A 19,920-nucleotide genomic window follows, 5' to 3' on the forward strand; every position below is an offset into this window, starting at 1 on the left:
ATTTGATTGCTGTAAATGCGATTAAGCTGAGTGACTTCAAAGTGACTAAATTCGATTTCATTTTCACTGAAAAGGAAATTGCCTGCGAAAAACAGACACAGAGAGAGAGAGAGAGGGGGAGACGAGGCATATCCTAATTTATGCTTAATAAGACTCCGCTCGTAAATCTCCAAGGTAGCTGCTGCATGTGTGTCCGTGTACCCAGGGGAGCCATAAATAAAGCCCTGAAAACTGAGCTAAAATCTGCACATAAAATGAGCCAAATGCACATTTTCTCCTCTTCTCATTCCCGGCCACTAGCACTACTTGCATTTTAATGTCCTTCGTAGAAGGCAAGCCTAGAGCCTAGAGCCTAGAGCTCGCAAAAGGTCAACACGACGCGTTTTCTGCGGTGCGGTTAGCGGATAACCCCCTGCCCTCCGGGATTCCACTCCCACAGTTGCCTGCGGTCAGTGCAACGGTTTGAAATTACGACCCAACCTAGCACAGGATCAAAAGGAGCGGAAGGGAGCTATTATACTCGGAGAAAAGTCTTTCGTTTATCTGGAATTAATTTATAAATTTATTTCTTTGAAAATAAATTAGGAAATATGGATTTAAAAATTAAAGATATGATTTTAAATGAAACAACATGCTTGTAAAAACATTAAATTAAATATTTTGAGTTGAAAAAATAATCATAAATGGAAAAATATTTTTATTTTCGAGAATATCTATATAAATATATACAAATTTTCATTTTCAGGAATTATATAGATAATTTTAATGTAATTTAATTTTAAAATTACTGGGCTGTCAGTCAGCCTTTTTCTTTATTTAACTAAATAGTTTTATAGTTTTTAAAGATTTTGTTAACAAATTAAACATAATTTTCTCCCAAATTGCAGTGCAAACTATGTGGCTCCCGGCACATTGCTGAAATGAGATGAAAATATGGCTGCAGTTGACTAGATGGCCATAAACATGTTACATGATCCGTTGCCGAAAGGGGTTGGATGAGAGGGGAGGGGCCGGATGCCGGCCAGAGTTTGCCAGGGTTGCCACGCAGCCTGCGGTACTCAGAAATTAATTGGAGCTTTAAGAATAGATGAGAATAGTGCAGAAGTGCAAGCTCAAAACCAATTAAAATCGGTTATAGGGAAGAGGGTTTTATGCCAATTATTGGACTTTATGTTGCCATTGTTTTGAAGTTTTACAGATAGCTAAAAGTAAAGGATTTAATTTATGAAATAAGAGATTTTGATTTAGAAAATATTTGATAATTTTTTACTCAGTATACAAGTGGTATATAACTCAAATTTTAAATAAATATTAAAGTCAGATTATATAGATTTAAAAATCCAACTAAATAACCAACTTTTGACCTTTCAATCATCGCTGGCTCTTTGCCAGATCGCGACTCAAAACTTGTGCCACTTTGTCGCTGAAAGTATCGATTGATTAGTGAAAACTTGTACTGCACTTGACAATCCATTATCCCAAAAGGCTGCTGCCACCCTTGGGCTTCTCACTCAATAACCCCCCCCCCCCCCCCCCCCCCCCCCCCCCAAGTGAATTCCTGCAGCCAAGATCCGGGGAAAAAAAATCAAATTACTCCATTTGCATGTGGGGAAAAGTGCACGGGGAAAATCGTGTTGGAGCCCCGAGTATGTACATGCATAAATAGTTTACACCCACTCCATGGGATTTAATTCCATCCCTCATCGGGTTCACATTACATGGCGGCGCAGGCGGGCTGAAATCCTTACTGGGCCCCACGTGGCGTATGAGTAACGCAATGCCTTATTAAAACGGACCAGGGAGCCTGAAGTTTAACGAGTGGGAAGTGCATAAAAAGCGGTCACTTAAGCAGGCAAATTATTTTACTTATTTACTTCTTTTATATATTATATTTTTTTTGCTCCAAAGTAGTATTTCTTTTTGCTGTTCGACATATACATAGAAATGTAAATGAAATTTACTAAACGAATTTTCTTGTTAAATGGCCACGCCTCATGATGGGACACGATAGGGGATTTAAGGAGGGGAGGCTTCAATTGACAAGCCCCCAAAGTCCTTAGTGCCAGCAGGAACAGGCGACAGGCAACACATTTTTGCATGCACCAAGAGAAAAGTAAAGAAATATAAAAATATAATTAATTAAATACAAACAAAGCCTTTTAAGACCCTAAAAATCCTGTAAATTTACCAGAAAAAGCTAAAATCTTATATTAAAAAAAATTTATTTAAATAAAACTTGTCAAATTTGCATATTTCTCTGTGTACAAAAAATGCGCTTGGCGATTGGCAAGTAGCGACTGGCGACTGGCGACCACTTGACAGCCACAGGCTCTACATGCATATACTAGTGCTTTATGCCGCTTTTGTCACTGCTTTGGCTCCTGGTGATGTTTTCGTTGTTATTGTGGGAAGGACAACGCTCACTTGGCTTGCCTTTTGTTGTGCAAACAAAGCAAAAAGTGGGCGGACAAACACACAGGAAGTGGGCGGGGTACAGCAAATGGGAGGCCATAACGGCAGCAAGCCATAAATCAATTGGCAGCGTAGAAAAATTGCAGAAAATTACTTGGATATTTACGGTCACTGAGCACACAATAGCAGCCAGCAGCGGCTGCTCTTGCCCACCCACATCCTCTTTTGTCCTTTGTCCTCCTCTACCTCCTCTACCCCCTTTGCCCCTTTTTCCCCCTTTCCTGTTTTTTGCCCCAGCAAAGAGCAACAAGTATTGCCCGGCATCGGTGACACTCAGGGACAGCGACAGGACATTTGCTGGCTATAATTACACATGTACCTTGCAGCGGGGCCACATGTCGTATTAGTAATAAGAGCCAAGGTCAAGGGCGTCGCCAAAGAGAAACACAGGAGGGGGAAGTGGTTAAGGGAGGTCTTTATATCTTTAAATAAACTTGGAGGGAATGTAAGTTTTTCAAAGAAAAGAAGGTGTGTTGTTTTTAGAGGTTTATTGATTGTATTTCTTAGAATTCTGGTATATTATTAACTGAGCTAATTGTAGGTTGAAAATTATATATAAACTTTAAGCCAAATTTATTATAAAATATTTAAAGAATTAATTTAAAGTTTTAAATTAGTTAAAAGCAAAAAACTCTGCATAAAATTCACAACATTCGGCACAAAATCAAAGCAAAGCTAGTTTTGGCAGACTTCCTGTTATTAAATCTGTCCTTCCACAGCCTGATTTTGCATCCCCCATCGATCGCCACCCATGCTTCTCCCCAGATGATGCACTACTCCTGTCAAGGCTCTCCAGGAATAGCCTCCTGCTGCGCTTGAGATGGCTGAAACAGGGGCTGGGGGTTTGGGTGGCTCGGCATGTAATTATTCTGTCATCCGAGGTGTGTCACAAAACCAGAAGAAGAGCACAGGCAGAGGGCATGCGGGGACAGGCAGGCAGGCAGGCTGCCTCCCTACTATATAGAGACAAAAGCCAGTCGGCTGGCCAGCTGGCCTTGCCCTCTGACCCGGTCCTGTTGTTTATGGGCACCCAGCACTGTACATGTGCCGTAATTGCATTGTTGCCGTTGTAATTACTCGCAAACATGCAGTTAATTAAAATCATTAAAATGCCTTTTGCCTTTCGAGGCAGATACAGAGGGAGAGGAGACCCCGAGCCGACTTGAAGACAGCTGGGGGAGCGCTTTAATTTCCGCTGGGTGGCAGGAACTGGCGCCCAACTGTCACCAAGTGCCAAGAGTGCAAATTATTCTGGCTTCAGCTCAGCTTTTGGCTTTTTTACGTGCCTGGCACAGAGAGCTCGTCGAGCTCCCCCAGATTGTGGATCTGGGAATTGGGTAGAAGAATGTGTCCCGCCGACGACGACGACTGACGACTGACGCATGGCGTCGTCTGGCACATAACATGCCGGCATCCATTTGCAACAGAATACGGTTGGATTGATTTTGATTAATGCTCTCGGGCAGTCACAAAAGTCGAACAAATGATTTTAACGCTTGCCGAAAACATTCCAAAGTGACAGGCAGAGTGTAAAAGTCAAGCACACGACGAGTCAAAGGAGTTCGAAGGACCCCACCAGGACTATGTCAACGACAGACCTTGGCAACCTTGTCAAACACAAGCTAGACACCAAAATAGTTAATGGTTGGGTTCAACTTTATTCTCACTCGGTCTCTGGTGGCAGTTCGAATGGCACCTCATAGGAGTCGTATACCAGCAGATGGGCCTTCTGAAGGAGACTGATTCCATTCAGCTCGCAGTCCTTCTCACTTGCCAGACAATGGAGGCCCAGTTCCCAGCGACATTTGGAGCAGTGCAGGTTCTGGAACTTCTCTCCATTTGCGGTCACCCTGATCCTGTCCTGGTGTATCAGGTTGTAGGTTCTGGTCAACAGGACATCGTAGGGCGTCTCACCTGCCTTGGCTGACCTATAGCCAATAATGTTGCCACAATAACGACAGGCATAGGCTATTTTAAAGTTGGACATTTGAAACTTGAATCAATGATAGCTTGAGATGAGATTTTGAAAGAAAAAGGGAAGGAAGGGTTCACTTTTAAGTGAATTATATACAAATTAATATAAATTGAAGGGTTCCTTTATAAAGACACCAAGAGATTAATCACTTAAATATTTAGAATTAGGCAAAATATTAAAGAAAGTCCAAGAATTTGAACTGGAAACAATACAAATTAGCTCTCTTAAAACCCTCTCTTGCATAAGCTTTCAAAACCTTCCCTAATTAGCTAAAATAACCTAAAAAAAACCTGTCAGTTTTCAGGTGGCCATATCCTCCCGTGAAAATATATCCCATCCTCCATTTCCTGGCATCATAAATAACAAAAGCTATTGATGGCAAATCATTTGTGCTAAGTCGGCCCATCATTAGGGAGGACGAACAATCGAAAGGCACATAAAGCATATTTGATGCTCATTGGCAAAGTTGATTACAAATACAATGCCGTATTCATGGGCACTATCCTGCATCCTGTCCCCTTCCACATCCTGCTAGATAATTAATGAGTTTAGTCAGAGGCTATATGCTGGGATACGTTGGAATGGGGAGAGAGAGAAGTGTTGCCATCATCGTCATTTGTTTATGCGTCGTCTGTTTGCAGCTGTTATTTTATTCAGGCGCTCGCCTTGAAGATAATTTGCGCACGTGCTTCAGATTCTGTGTGTGTGTGTGTGTGTATGGGGGTGTCCTTGTTTGGCAGGAAACGATACTTAGAGTGTGTGTACCTCCTCCTACCTTTTCGCTTTCGCCTGGATAATTGCTAGCATTTGTCTTGGGCGTATAATCAAATATAAAATCAAATTACTGATTCGAATTTCTAACTGGCGCCGCAGCAACGTCGTCTCCCAATTAAAAATTTATGTTCTCCGAGTGCCAAAAAGGTGTAATAATAAATCGGAGATGAAAGGAATTAACTAGAAATTCTGAAAATTGGTTAAGGAAAATAAAACTAAAATTTATTTATGGAGGAGAGGTTAACGGTGTTGATTTAATGGCTTCTCCTTGAAGAGGTTTTAAAGGTTTTAAGTTTTAAATAAAGTAAGGCAAGGAATTTTATATGAATTTGTTAATGGAGATATATATAGTATAAAAGAATCAGTATAAAGTTCAACTATAAAAGTAACTTCTTCCTACAACTTCTACAACTTCTACTTAAACTAGTTAACAAATAATATTTACATTCATCGATTTATTTTAAAAGTTATACAAAATCCCATAACTTTCCTTCATAAATATAACTCCAACTTTATTTTCTCTCTTTTCTATAAGCATTTCAATTAGGAAAATAAAGATCTCAGGATTCCAAGGAAGCCTTAAAACACGGATAAATTTGCAGTCACTGCTGTAAGGCAAAAGATTAAGCCAACTTTTTATAAGTGGACCAACTAGAACAACAAATTAATGAAAACTAAGTTGAGCATTCCTTGCCAGTTATCAAAGTTTTCTCTTCAGTCTCCACTCTCCATTCTCCCTCTACTCTTGGCCTCGTTTTTCGGCCATGTTGGCATCCGAAACCGAGACTCCTTCATGGAGCAGAGCAGCCACCGTCTCCAGCACTTTGCTCAGACCGAAATTGATGAAAACGAAATTGATGTTGACTCCTGGGTAAAAGTGGAAGAGATGGGAATGGTTATAAGGCTAAGGATAAGGAGGCAGGCGATGTCGATGTCGATGCGGTTAGCGTTGCCTTTTTGGCCAAAAAAAGAACGGCGGCAGCAGCAGGCAAACGGAATGGGGAAAGCTTTTAGCAGATACTTTACGCAAATCCCATGGGAAAACATTGGCCCACTTTTAGCAGCCAGGCGAAGCCAGGCACAGCGGCCCCATCATTAAAAGTTAAAAAGGATTTTCAACGGATTTACGAATTTGGAGCTGAGCCCGAAAGACAAACAAAGCCATCAATTTACATATGCGAGCAGCAGGTCAGATAGAGAAGAGAGCTGATTCTGTAAAATTCTGAGCGCTCGAAATACAAATTCAAGCAACAAGAAATTTAAGATGCAGCCAGCTCAGAAACAAAGCTAAAAGCCGAGCCAAGACTGTCAAGTAGTCATCCTCCTCATCGTCCTCGTCGTCGTTGTCGTCCCACATCCACTTACGGAGGTCCTGCCCTCCACTCTCTCCCTCTCCCTCTCTCGTAGTAGTCATCGTCATCGCCCAGGACCTTGAGTTGCGTTCGCCTTGCCTTTTGCCTTTGTTGTGCTAAACTTGTGGATTAGCTAAATGCAGGCAGGGCATGCCCTGGCATGCAGGCGGCTTCATTCCAGTGGCAGTAAGTCCCCCCATCCTCTGAGGACGCCCACTTAAACCTAAACATTCCGCCTTGTTGAGTTTTTATGAGCTGCTCATGTTGGCGTTTCACTTTCCTCTTATTCTTACTCGGTCTTTCATTTACTTACACCTGATGTTCAGCTTATTTTTACCTGCCCCCCTTCAAGCAAACATAGGTGAGTGGGGTAGCAAAAGAATACCTGATAGAGCTTTTTAATGACAGAAATTGTGCGTTATCATGCTGGCAGTGTATAAAGGTAATGCTACGTATTTATTTCTGGTGTTTCAGGGAGTGATAGTTAAATATTAAGTACCTTTGCAGGAAAAACAAGTTATTCAAGTATCATCTTAAGAAATATCTCTTGAAAATTAAAGCAAATTCTTAGCAATTTTTATCCTTAATGACGTGTAATTACTTGACCCAAGCTCTCAGGAAATTCCTTTCTCAAAATTCAAATTCCTTGATTGCTCTGAGGAAAGCGTATCCCCAGAGGCTATTCCTCCTTGAATGCATTTAATTGAAACACATTTGGACACGGCTCACAAGATTCGTCGCCGCTGCCCCATCTGTCCCCTAATGAGGACCCTTCAATTCCAATCGATTGCACAACCACGGCCACGCCTTCAACAGCCTGGCCAGGAATCAAAATCAGTTGGATGCAATAGGCTGGAATAATTTGAGAGGAGAGTCCGAGGCGGAGGCTGGTGAGCCGAACCCCAAGGAGGCGTACTCAATGGGGCGTTAATGAAATAATTAACGCATAAATACAATTTGCTGGTCAGAGTTCAAGGAAACAAGAAGCAAAACAGCCCAAAGGGCCAGCAAATTTACCGCAACTGCTACACAGAGAAGCCATCAATTTGGCAGTGCCTCCGATTTCCTGCTGCTCCTCCCATGGAAATCCTCTCCAGAAACCAAAAAGATCAGGCTGCGAAACATGCAATTTGCCGACTTATTTATCGGGCCCAAGATGGCCAAAAACCAAACGGAAGCACGAGCGAAAACTTTACCAAAATAAAAGTTTTCCGCTATTTGATTTGTTGGTCATTCGGCTTGCCAGTTTAGCCCAAAAAGAAATCTATTGAGCCAAAGCCAAGCGAAGGAACCAGTTAAAAGCATTAGCCAGGGATCGGGGCAAAAGCCACAGTTACTGCATTTGGTTGGTCTCCCACACAAAACCAGAAGAAGATACAGATACAGATACAGCTATCCTTTAGATACATATATACACATCCACTGACAATAAAATTCAGCAACTGTTTGGCTTGAACATCCTGCTGCGCTTTTGTTTGTCGACCAGCGAAAATTTACAATTCCTGGCCGCTGCAGCGCGACAGCGCAGGATGTTCGCCGTCGGCCAGGATGCGCCAGAAATGGCTTCACTTCCTTTTACCCCAGTCCTTTGGCTGGGAAATTTAAAGGCCGCCTTTAAGAGGGTGTAAAGGACACCTATACTTCGGGGCGCCCGCAGGATTCACGTTTGATGTGACGCTCGGGATTGTTTGTGGGCCAATCAAACGAGTGCCTCTAAAAATAACCAGCCGAGCTACCCATTTCACTTGTCAAGAGCAGAGATACACATCCCACCAGCCACTCCAGTGGTTTAGGGCCGTTCGTGTCCTTTGTGGTGGGTGCACGGCGAAAAAAAGCAGGATGTGGGACATGTCTGGGTTCGTTTTTGGAATTTTTAGGGAATTTAATTTTGTTTGACTCCGTGAACTGATTAAGATGTGATTCTAGCTTGTATTTTAAAGGTAATCAAAAAAAGGAATAGCAGAAAAATTAAATAATATAGTTTTAATAAAAGAATAAATATATTTATAACATATATATTATATAAAATAATTATTAAATATATTTAACATTTATAAGATAGGATTATATATATTTCTAGGACTTGAATCTTTCTTCTCTGTGCACAAACAAGCCGTTTGCATGTGCTCGATGGCCAACAAGCTTATAATAAACATTATTATGACTGGCACTGTCCATGTCCAAGTCCCGGGCACTTTATGCTGACTCCAAGCGGCAGAACGAGCAAGCAGATGGGTCCGGATAAGAGCCCCCTTAGACCCAGAGTCGTAGCCTGGAGGACAAGAAGCAGTCCTAGTCCGAAGTTAAGAGGCTGGCTGGGGCCATCTCCGGCATAAAGTTTCAGGACGTTAAGTGGATGATTATTTGCGATTACACGAAGGCACAAACACGGATACACGGATACGGATGCGGCAGCGAATGTGAATGCGAATCCGAATGCGTATGCGGGCACATCCTTGATCCGAAGGACACTCAACGGTACACACACCCACACATGGCTGACTGGCCTTCTGCTGGCAGTTTAATGAAGGTCCTTTCTGGCCTTTACTGCCCATCGGCAGAGTGCCGTTTGATTTGCTCCGCTGCCCAGGGGCGATGATTATGTGTTAATGGTCATCGCACGCGTATTTTTGTTTTTTTATATCGATTGCCAAATTGGCTGCTAACAATTGATGTATGGTGGCAATTACAAAGCAGGCATTACTCATCCAGTTGGACGGGTCCGGGCCAAAGTTTCCTCATAAATGCGACTCGTAAATCTTTGTCGATGCTTACAATAGTTTCCCTTCCTTCGAAAAAGAACCGATGTATTCCCCCTTTTTTTTCAGAGCTGACCAATGCCAATCGCGAGGCATTCAGCAGCAGCAACACAGCCAAAGCCAAAGCCATAAACATGGACCACTATTGTCCCATGGATGCGACTCTGGATGTGGCTGCTGGCGGATGCAGAGGCACAAATCGCAGTTGGCCCAGTTTCGGGAAGTACATGGGGTTGCTGCGAAAGTGGAGGCCACATTAAGCTATATACAAAATTTAAAGCCATGTTTGGGCGATGGGAGATGAGAGTGCTTTGAATGAATTACTGTACAAGGCTTTTACACTGAGAACAATTGGAAACAACTTTTAATTTAAGAAACATTCATCATAAGAATAAAGAATACTTAAAAATTAGGTTTTATAATTCGAAATTAAAAGCGTTTTAAAGCAAAGTTCTTAGCTTAAAGATTTTGGTTTTTAATATAAATTAAGTTAGTGAAGAAATTTACAGATTTGAAACTATTTTAAATCCTTGCTAGAGCTGGACTTTTATTTTAAAATTTTAAAAATAATTCAAAATAGTAAAAAAAATCATTAAATAAGCTTTTTAATTTCCAAAATTAAGCATATAGTGTTAATCGATCTTAATCGATAATTTATCGTAATTTATTTTGTATATTAAATATTTATAAGACGCTTTTAATTTAATAAATAAAAAAATATATTTAACTACCTGCTTTGGAGTAAATAAATCCCTATCTTTTAGCCACAAATTTAATAGTTAAACCTCACTTAATTTGCAAACAGCTTTCGACTGTCAATTAAATTCGATTAATCAATAAATAACCTCTTTTTTCTCGTGAGAAGAAAAACAGAATCCACTTAATTTTAATTTACACCCGAATTTCGGATAAATCATGACAATGTCATGCATAAATTTACGATGAACAATGGATGCCAGAGAGCGCCGGATGTTGCTCCTTTTGGCTGGCAGAAAGAGAGGAAAACAGGACGCAGGATAAGTAGAGGGAGAAGCCAGACAAAAGAAATCGCTCCAATTAACGAACACAGGCCATACATACTATATACTATACTATGTACATAGATTAAATGGAATAGACATGTTTAATCAGGTTCAGGTTCGCTTGCCAATTTCTATGCTTTTTCCTTGACGCCGCTTTTCGCTTCTCGATTTTCTCGATTGCCTCCCTCGTCGCCCAGGCCGTTCGCCATTTTTGCTATAAAACGGAAATGTAATCTTCCTTCACCCTGGGCGTCGTTTGTCTGCCTCGGCGACGCTTCAATTTAAGAAATTAATGCGAATTTCGTTTTTTTTTACGGCTTGCCAGCGGGCGCGGCCAATAAATCCACGCCTCACATGCCCCGCGGCGCTAGGTGCTCGCGGAGATACCCACCCACACCCACCTACACACACACACACACACATAGGACAGGAGCATGGCAGATGACCTGGCTGTGGAGCAGCCCCGCCCAAAAGTTGGGGCCAAGCCCTGGGGCGGGTCTGCAATGGCCTCCGGGGCCTCCACCGTTACGCTTTACTCCGCTGCCTCGGATGCCGATGCCCTGCACGAAATTCTGTCAAAAAATAAAGGAGAAAAAAAAAGAAAAACGTTGAAAGAGAATTTCAGCGAGCGGCCAAGGCGAGCACTTGGATGCGCTATGAATGAATAATTTTGGTGGAAAAATTTAATTTTCAAAAAATATGCAGGTAGATCCATCAATGCCATTGGCAAAACTGACAGCCTTCAAAAAGGATTGAGGAAATCGGTCAAAGTGCTTGACGTTGGCAACGTGTCGTATGAGTAATTTTTTGTTTTTGATCGATTTTAAATAAGTTAAACTTTAAATTTAAAGAAAGTATATGGTAAACTTTTATTCAAATAAATATATATTATTATTAATGTTCAGTATTTAATTAATTGTAATTTTTTAATAAGATTTTTGCAAATGTTTTTTATGTATTTTACTGTAAAAGTTTTAATATTACAAAATAATTATTTTGTAGAGCAAATAAATATTTAAAAACAAGAAAATCTTATAATATCCAAAATGTTTCCCAAAAATATTTCGTTTTCACATAATTTAATCGATATCAAGGACCCAGAACACACCACATTCCCCAGTTAGTACTCCAAATATTCGAAATTATTGCTTTCTCCACCGCCTAAACAGCCATTCACATTTCATCTGCAAAGGTTATTAACTACAATTCGTAATGCCATTTGGAGAAATAATTTTATTTACGAGAAAACTCCCCGATGATATGTATGGCTTAAACAGCCAGCCGCGAATTCCGCTTATCATGCAGGACCTTTTATTGCTGCGCCTGGCATTGTTGTTGCTCTTTAATTGCGGACGTCAGGACACAGGCGCAGGCAGCGTTTTTACGGCCTTTTGTGCGGATCCCCGGGGGGGGGGGGGAGTAGTCGCCGGAGGAGGAGAAGGATGAGGAGCCAGGAGCCCTACAAGAAGCAGTAGCCAGTAAAACAGACAAAACGGCCCAGACCCGGGACGAGCTGATGCAGTGGCTCCCACGGACGAATCAGTGGGTGGCACGTGTTTGGGGAGCACGAAAGTTTTTCAATTAGTTGAGGGGAAACGTTGTGAGGGGAGAGAAAAACCATGGGCAGGCTTCATTAGAGTTGTTTGCCGGGTGATTTGGGAGGTTTCCATGTGGACGGACCAACGGACGCTGCTCCGATTAGGCAGTCAAGTAGCGTTATACTGTTGTTTTTCCTTAATTAACAAGAAATCCAAGCAAATCCGTAGCAGCCAAAAAAGTGAGCAAGAGAGAGGATATTTATGGTTGAAACTCGTACACATTTTGTGGGTATTATTAGCGTCTGCTGATTCCAATAATATTATGCCAATAAAGTTGCTTGCATAATTGGCTAAAACGGAAATTGACTTTGCATTTCGTTTGGCTAATTTCCGTCCCATCTGTCACTTTGAGCCCCAAGCCAGCCTTACCAATAAATGTCCGAGAATTGTCTCTGGCGGCTGGCTGATAGCAAAACATGTCCATCAACCGGAGGGTCGACCCTTTGCCTCTGGAATTTATTTGCAAATATTTGGGGAAATGTAACGTATACGGAAAATTAACATAATTACAGAGCTTGCAAACCCTTTTTACGGCAACAGAGGGGATGGCCGGGGTTGTAGGTGGTAGTCCTGGCAACGCCCAGCGATGAGCCCCAAAAAACCCAGCATCATAATAATTTCTTTGCATTTGCTTTTTACGAGGCGACACAGAGATACACAAAGAGACAGGGAATGAGGTAGCCTAAGTTTGGGGAGTTTGCTGCTTACCCACCAATCTACCCACGCGCAACGCATAAATTTACTTGTTAAACAACCCACCGAAGATGGGGTATGGTTAGGGGTAGATTTTCCAGGGGTAGCAAAAACAACCAACCCAACCCAACCCAACCCCTGGGCCCCTGGGCTCAACCGCAGCCCAGCTGCTGCTCATCAAAGTTGCATGGAGTGGTCGGTAAGGTGGGGCTGGCGCTCTCGCTGGCTGGCGAAAGTAAAACCAAACAAAGCATGCCAAAAATGATCTCGGTCACTTTTCAAATACACGTTCCGAACTCCCAACCAAAAACCTCACTGGGTTTTTATGGGGGTTTCAGGTTTTCGTTGGGGGCTAAGTCGATGCACTGGGGAAATTAATATAACCAGTTTGGGAATATCTATGTAAAATATTTATTCATTTTTATAGCAATAGTTTTAGTTGAAAATTTGTCTAGAATTTAATTAAAAGTAGTATTATTAATTATATAGAAAATATATGGAAAATATATGGGAATTCTCTGACATTAAACTGGCACTCCCGAAGCAAACTTCTTGTTCATTGTTAATCATATCAGATTTATAAATAGTAGTAGTTTTCTAATAGTAAAGAATCAATCTCTTTATTTTTAACTCTGCCTCTTGATTGCCAATTAGTCAAGACAAACGATTTAATGTATAAATATCCGAAAACTCCAAGACAATAAAATGGGCAATCAATTGCCAACTTATTTCAAAAAGTATTTTAGTATTGTTCAAACATGAACACGGTTTTAGATAAGAAGCATCTGTTAGCGATAAAGTCCCAGCAGCAGAGCACGGCCTAGCACCATATCTATCTATTAATACAACCGCCACTTGAGCCTATGTAACAAGTATCCCGAAATATGACCTCCTGCGAGCGGTCTGGGTTTGTTTAAGATATGTTCTTTCGGGGTGACTGTTTGCACCCTTATCGTATATTTCTCACGATCGGGAACTGTCCGATGCGTGGGTCTAGAACTAAGATCTACAATGTACATTCTCATGTTAGCTATATAAGCTAGGGTTTGAATGGAATAAAATCAGTTTTCTTACAAAAACTCAACACATGAAGACTTCTCATTTATTTGGGGTTTTCAAGTATTCTGGCGTAAAGATGGTGTATTTATTGGTTTTATTAACCAGAAAGTATCGAAGTTATAGCCAAAGGATACGATGCGATACGATACGATACGCTTTTTGCTGTGCATTAAAATTACTGGTCCACCGCCTTCACCACAGATCCGCTTTGTTCCTTGCTGGCTCCCCCTGACTCACAGCCAGTTCAGAGTTCAGACCTCACACCCACCCACCCATTCATGGGGTCAACGGTTCCGTCTCGTGATCTCCCCCACAGAACCGCCTTGGTGGCTGCTGGCCCACTTTTAAGTTTCTTAAGTATATATGTATTCAGTGTTGTTGAATCCATTCCCACACCAACAACACACATTTTTCGGGCCACGTTGACAACACTGTTTACCTAATGTACCGTTAAGCTGCGCACTTGATGCCGTTATCTTCCGCTCGCCTTTGTTCCCTTTTGGCCGTCAGCATGGAAATTATTTTCTTAATTTGAGGGCAACAGCGAAAAGTTTTTCGTCGCTGACTTTAAAGCGCTTAAAATTGTTCGCTAAATGTAGCTTATTTACAAGGGCCAAGGTTATTATAGGGGAATTTGAAAGGATTTAAAAGGACTCAATCTTCATTATAACATAAGAATAGTTAGAGGCATTCTAAAAGATTTTTCAAAGATTAAACTATATGATTTTAGATATTAGTTTCCTTGGTAATAAATATATACTTTATACCCATTCAAGCTTATTTGTTTGTATTTGGAACATGCATGCCAGCATCAAATTTAAACTGTACAAACTGAACGAACTTTGGCAGTTCGTAAAAAGTTTTTTCATTTGCCAGCGAAAACAACAATAACCAACAACGTAATGGCATTGAGCATGAAATCATAATAATAATAATAATAATAACCGAGCGAAACAAAAGCGAAAAAGTTGTAAACTTTGTTACTACTGTGTGCTGGCTGTTTATGATGTCCTGGGGCTTATTTAATCGATAATGCCGAATGATGTCCTGAGACATAAGGCGCAGTAACCCAGCTCCGTTTACCTGAGGAATTTTTTGCGGTGCCCAAGGGGAGAGACCTTGAGCGGGAGCAGCAGTAAAGGGATTTTCATTGCCGTCACTGAGGCCGGAGCTTCACACGCATGCCACGCCTAATGCAGCCGCCGCCCAACCCCTTTTTGCAGGTTAAGGTCATCAGGAAAAGCCGCAGCAACGGCAGCAACGTTTGCCGCAATTTTATGCTGCAGACATCTGCATTAACAATGGCAATGAAATGCAGGCAGAACCAGGAAGGAGCAGGGCCACGTCCATGACGTTTAGCCGTAAACGGATTTATAGCAGCTGCTGCTGCTGCTACTGCAGGTTTATCCTTGAGAGTGGGCGCCTTTTCAAGGGCACACACTCTCACTCTCTCTCTCTCTGCTCTCTCGTGGCACTCGTTTATGTTGTCATTATTTTTAATCCAACATATTCCCTCAGTTATGCGGAGAATTAGCGCAGAAGGCATTCATTCCGCCTTAAATGCCGGCAATTTGTGTGCCACTAAAGCAAGCGGGGGTAAAAGAAAAAACTACAAAAAGCTGCCGGCACAAAGGCATTTTTTGGCCTGACATGCCGCTCTTGAGTGGTGCTCGAGATAAATATCGCTTGGCTCGGTCTAAAAAGACTTAGTCAATGTCGGTCTCGGGATTGAAGGTCAATAGCAGCAGCGCGAAAATATCTGCATTGGCAATATGCAAATTCAAATTTAAGTGAAGGCAACCAGGTTAACTTTGTGGAACTCCCAGAAAGGACGAGTCCTAAAAAGGTTTATATTTTTCTATTTTAAATAGCAAATTAATAAAATAAAATATTTATATATTTTTAGCCCCTAAGATGCCATCCTGCTTTAAGATTATATAGCTTCAAATATGGGTTATCTACGCAGTGTAACAGGTTCTTTTACATCCCTTGATGACTTTACAAGCCCTTTGTCATGAGTTTTATACTCGGTTTTACATTACTTACATGTGTAAATTGTAAACTGTCAACATTTTTGTTAGTCTGGCAATGAAACTGCCAGCTTTGGCGCAATATTTAAATAAGAAAATGTTGTTATTAATTTTTATTCTCTGTAAGTAAGACCGATTTGTACACGGCTTATCCCTATTATCGTTTTAATGAATGGGATTTCTTATCAACATGCAATTTAGTGATTATTTCTTGAATTGAATGTGTGTGTGCCTATAAGTTAAAACAGGTTTTTATAATAAATTATTGTGTTTGTATTGATATTTAACAAGGCTGATAAGATAGCATAAATTATAAATTCGATTTCACTTGTTGAAAATTAACAGTACCTGTTTTACTTGTGGTTGCTCACGTCGAGAGCTTAAACGTGGCAGTGGTACCAACGACATACGCTGCAAGGGATCGGATCTGGAGTGGGGCCACGCGGAGTTATAGCTATACCGATGAGACATCTATTGGCAAGGAAATATGCAGCGCCATGAGGAACTGGCCCAAGAATGTCTGCCAGGTGAGTACAAACCAAAGACAGTAATTGAGGAGAATTAAAGTAACACAAACCCAAAACAGATAAACGATGTGGATGGCAAGGCAGTCACCTTTGAAAAAGGCATTACATGGGCCATTCGAATTGCTCAGATCTTCAAGAAGAAAGGACTCGAGTATCCTGACGTTATAGGCCTGGCTGTTAGGAACTCAACTCGTCCAGTTTACTGATAAATTTCCCATTAATCACAACCGAAAGATATTTCGCAGAATAGCGCGAGAGGAATTTGTTGTCAAGAAAGGGAATTCAAAATTGTGACTAGCTTATAAATTTTAAATTTTTAAATATAATTAGAAAGCAAAAAACCTTTAAAGAGAGACCGTGAGGTTTTCCAAGTATAAATTTATGGTCCAATAAAAGAAATCAAAGTCAAAACAGCTTCATTAACATTAAAATTCAGAGAAATCATTATTTTTAAATTTTAATATTAATCAGTGACCTTTTTGAATTTAGGCACCAGGGGGGTTATCACCGACAAGGTAGAATTGAATAAAAGCTCGATGCCGCTCTCAGATTTCTTAGTCAAGCATTTAATATGAAGATCACTGGAGCTATCATCATCCTGCTATCCTGGTTGAGTCTGGGAAAGGGAGAAACTTTAGTTACCTATCTGGAACCCAATTGCGGAACAGTTGTACTGATGCCTACTTTACATGTAATATCACAAGGAGATGAGACGGCTGATATTCTACAGCATCCGTGGATGGCATCTCTAAGAAGCAAAAACGTGTGTCCTCAACACAGTGAGTCTTTAAATCGAAATATTAGTTAATATAAATGTAAATGTAAATGTAAATGTTTATTAATCAGCAACCGTTAGGTCATATTGCACGCTTGAGGCAATTTGTGGAGGCTCGCTTATCACTGCCCGTAAGTCAACCAATTGAAACATTGCTACTACGACTAGCGAAATATAATTATTAATTATTTTCTAGAATTTGTACTCACTGCTGCGCATTGCCATTTTAACGAACATACGTAAGTTTATAGTTTAAAAAATCATGTAATTGAATCTATAATGTAAGAATTAATAACCTTTTCGTAGAACTGCTTTGCTGGGATCCACCGATAACTACAGTCCGAGCGAAAGTGCCATCGAGATTCAAGTGGTACAAAGAATACCTCATCCAAATTATAATGCAATATATCTTAGGAATGATATTGCCCTGTTTCGACTAGCCAAGACGGTGCAGTACACTGGTAAAAATAATACACATATTTTCAATACTTAACCAAGAGCCTCTCTGTACCTCCTCTTTTCCCCGCAGACTACATCAGACCCATTTGCCTGACGACTAACAGAAATCCCTTGCAATTTACCACAAATCTGGCAGCCACGGGCTGGGGCATAACGCAAACTGGAACTACGAGCAATGTGCTGAAGACAACAACCTTGAAGAAACTACATTTCGATTCTTGTTCCTCCATATACAATATTCGAATTGTTGATGGCTCCCAATTTTGTGCTGGAAACGCTGACTCCAATACGGGCCAGGGGGATTCGGGAGGCCCAATCACGGCCATGTATGCCATCAACGGCACGAACCGCGTTATTCAACTGGGAATGGTCAGTTACGGAGAATATCCTGATCCTTCGGTCTATACGAATGTTTGGCATTATGTAACCTGGATCGCACGAGTCGTTGGACGCAACATTCAACAAACACCACGTCGAACTCAAAGGCCATCTTATGCATACAGGCCTCGATATAATAATAGATACGTGGTGTATGGTTAATTTTCTAAGAGACAAGATTAAAATAAACGCATTATGTTTGCAGCTAAATTGGATAATGTTTAAATTTCATTTCAAAACAATGTATTTGTTTAAAAAAGTATGAAAAAAATAGTAGTTTTTTTAAACCATTAAAAAAAACAATAAGTATGAAAAAATAGTAGTTTTTTTAAACCATTTTCTGTAAAATTTAAAGTTTTATACGGTTTAAAATGGCGAATTGTAGTTGATCGGTGTTACGTTGTTGGATTACGTTATTGTTAAGTTAAGTTTCCAACCAGCACTGGGCAGCACTGTTCGCTCATGAACGAAATCATGGGCAGCATTGGGGCTCGCGACCAAATCTGCCAGAGGTTGTAGTATTAGATGTGGTTCGAATATCAGATGTGGCTGGATTTTTTAGGGAATTTTAACTATTTGGGATTTTGGCGGTAAAGCCAGCACGGCAACACTGCTCTAGCTCTTTCCTCTTTCAACAACATGGCTGATCAGGTAAGATTCCACGACAATGTGTAAAATAAATGAAATACGCGGCCTAAACCACGGATGCAAAATGAAAAGAGACAGCCAAAGAGGTTTGTAAGTGAGACGTGATGGATGGAAGCGATGGAAAGGCCGGGACACCGAGCGGCAGCCAACAATTCGCAGCAGCCTCGCCCTAACCCCACTTTAGCGCATGGTGCCTCAAATAGTGTACACGAAATGTATATTGCAGCAAACCGAACGCGCGTTCCGCAAACAGCACGCGGTGGTTGTGGTGCGACGCAAGAGCGCCACTTTGAAGAAGCGGCCTCGGTTTTACCGCCAAATTGGTCTCGGCTTCCGGGCTCCGGCCGAGGTAAGAGGATGCAGAGCAAACCACGACTAATGTTGCGCCCCTCCGTTTGTTTCCATTTCATTCCCCGCACGTTGACCTGAACCTGACCTGAACACCAACCTGCCCTACGCCCCCGTGTGCTCCACATGATTCCGCACTAACCAGAACGAGCGCGCCTTCCAAAAACAATTCGGTGTTAACTTGAACCGCAAGGTCAAGCCCGGCATCACCAAGAAGAAGATCCTGCGCCGTTACCGTGATGTTGGCCTGGGCTTCAAGACCCCCCGTGAGGTGATGCTAGCAACTTGTACCCCACTGAAAAACCATCTATTTCCTAGCTAACATGTTTCTCTGCTCTCACCCAACAGGCCATCGATGGTACCTACATCGACAAGAAGTGCCCCTGGACCGGTGATGTGAGGATTCGTGGTCGCATCCTGACCGGCGTGGTCCGCAAGGCCAAGATGCAGCGCACCATCGTCATCCGTCGCGACTACCTGCACTTTGTGCGCAAATACAGTCGTTTCGAGAAGCGTCACCGCAACATGAGCGTGCACTGCTCGCCCGTCTTCAGGTAAACTAATATTTAATTAAACCGAATTCTTGGTTTGCCCCTTTTCTGATGATAAAATCATGACGGTCTTCATAAAACAAATTGCTGAAAGAACTTGACTCTTTTTACTAAACGTAAAAATACTGAAATACACATAAATCTTGCAACTTTGACACTGCTGAATCGCTCTTACTAACTCCACATTTGTTGTGTCTTTGCAGGGATGTTGAGCACGGCGATATTGTCACCATTGGTGAGTGCCGTCCCCTCTCCAAGACTGTGCGCTTCAACGTTCTGAAGGTTAGCAAGGGTCAGGGATCCAAGAAGAGCTTCAAGAAGTACTAAGTGAGGCGGACAACCACCATTTGGGAGAGATAATATTTGTAGCAGTTATTCTTTTTGAATAAAACAAAAAATGTAACTTTAACCCTTGTTCTCCACAGTCTCCTCTTAGTTGTTTCCACAGCATTTCAGCGGACGCTGCAGATATTCCATTGAAAGGTGTGTACAGAGATGTT

General features: G+C 41.5%; 3 protein-coding genes across 3 annotated transcripts; 2 read left to right on the plus strand and 1 right to left on the minus strand.

Annotated features, from left to right (window-relative positions):
- Window positions 1–4,110: 4,110 nt before the first annotated feature.
- LOC108074678 (uncharacterized) lies at window positions 4,111–4,480 on the minus strand. The gene has a single exon (XM_017166797.2). It carries the CDS (start codon window positions 4,457–4,459, stop codon window positions 4,136–4,138), a length of 324 nt encoding a protein of 107 aa, XP_017022286.1. The 5' UTR covers window positions 4,460–4,480; the 3' UTR covers window positions 4,111–4,135.
- Window positions 4,481–16,772: 12,292 nt separating this feature from the next.
- Window positions 16,773–18,077, plus strand: LOC108074648 (chymotrypsin-like protease CTRL-1). The gene is made up of 5 exons (XM_017166763.3): window positions 16,773–17,040; window positions 17,108–17,167; window positions 17,233–17,275; window positions 17,343–17,497; window positions 17,566–18,077. The coding sequence occupies exons 1-5, from the start codon at window positions 16,833–16,835 to the stop codon at window positions 18,033–18,035; spliced, it is 936 nt and encodes a 311-aa protein (XP_017022252.1). The 5' UTR covers window positions 16,773–16,832; the 3' UTR covers window positions 18,036–18,077.
- A 341-nt stretch (window positions 18,078–18,418) lies between these two features.
- Window positions 18,419–19,829, plus strand: RpS11 (ribosomal protein S11). Its single transcript, XM_017166845.2, has 4 exons — window positions 18,419–18,524; window positions 19,015–19,140; window positions 19,218–19,423; window positions 19,624–19,829. Exons 1-4 carry the CDS (start codon window positions 18,513–18,515, stop codon window positions 19,745–19,747), a joined length of 468 nt encoding a protein of 155 aa, XP_017022334.1. The 5' UTR covers window positions 18,419–18,512; the 3' UTR covers window positions 19,748–19,829.
- The last annotated feature ends 91 nt before the right edge of the window (window positions 19,830–19,920 follow it).

Source organism: Drosophila kikkawai, chromosome 2R (genome assembly GCF_030179895.1).
Source record: "Drosophila kikkawai strain 14028-0561.14 chromosome 2R, DkikHiC1v2, whole genome shotgun sequence".
Taxonomy (NCBI): domain Eukaryota; kingdom Metazoa; phylum Arthropoda; class Insecta; order Diptera; family Drosophilidae; genus Drosophila; species Drosophila kikkawai.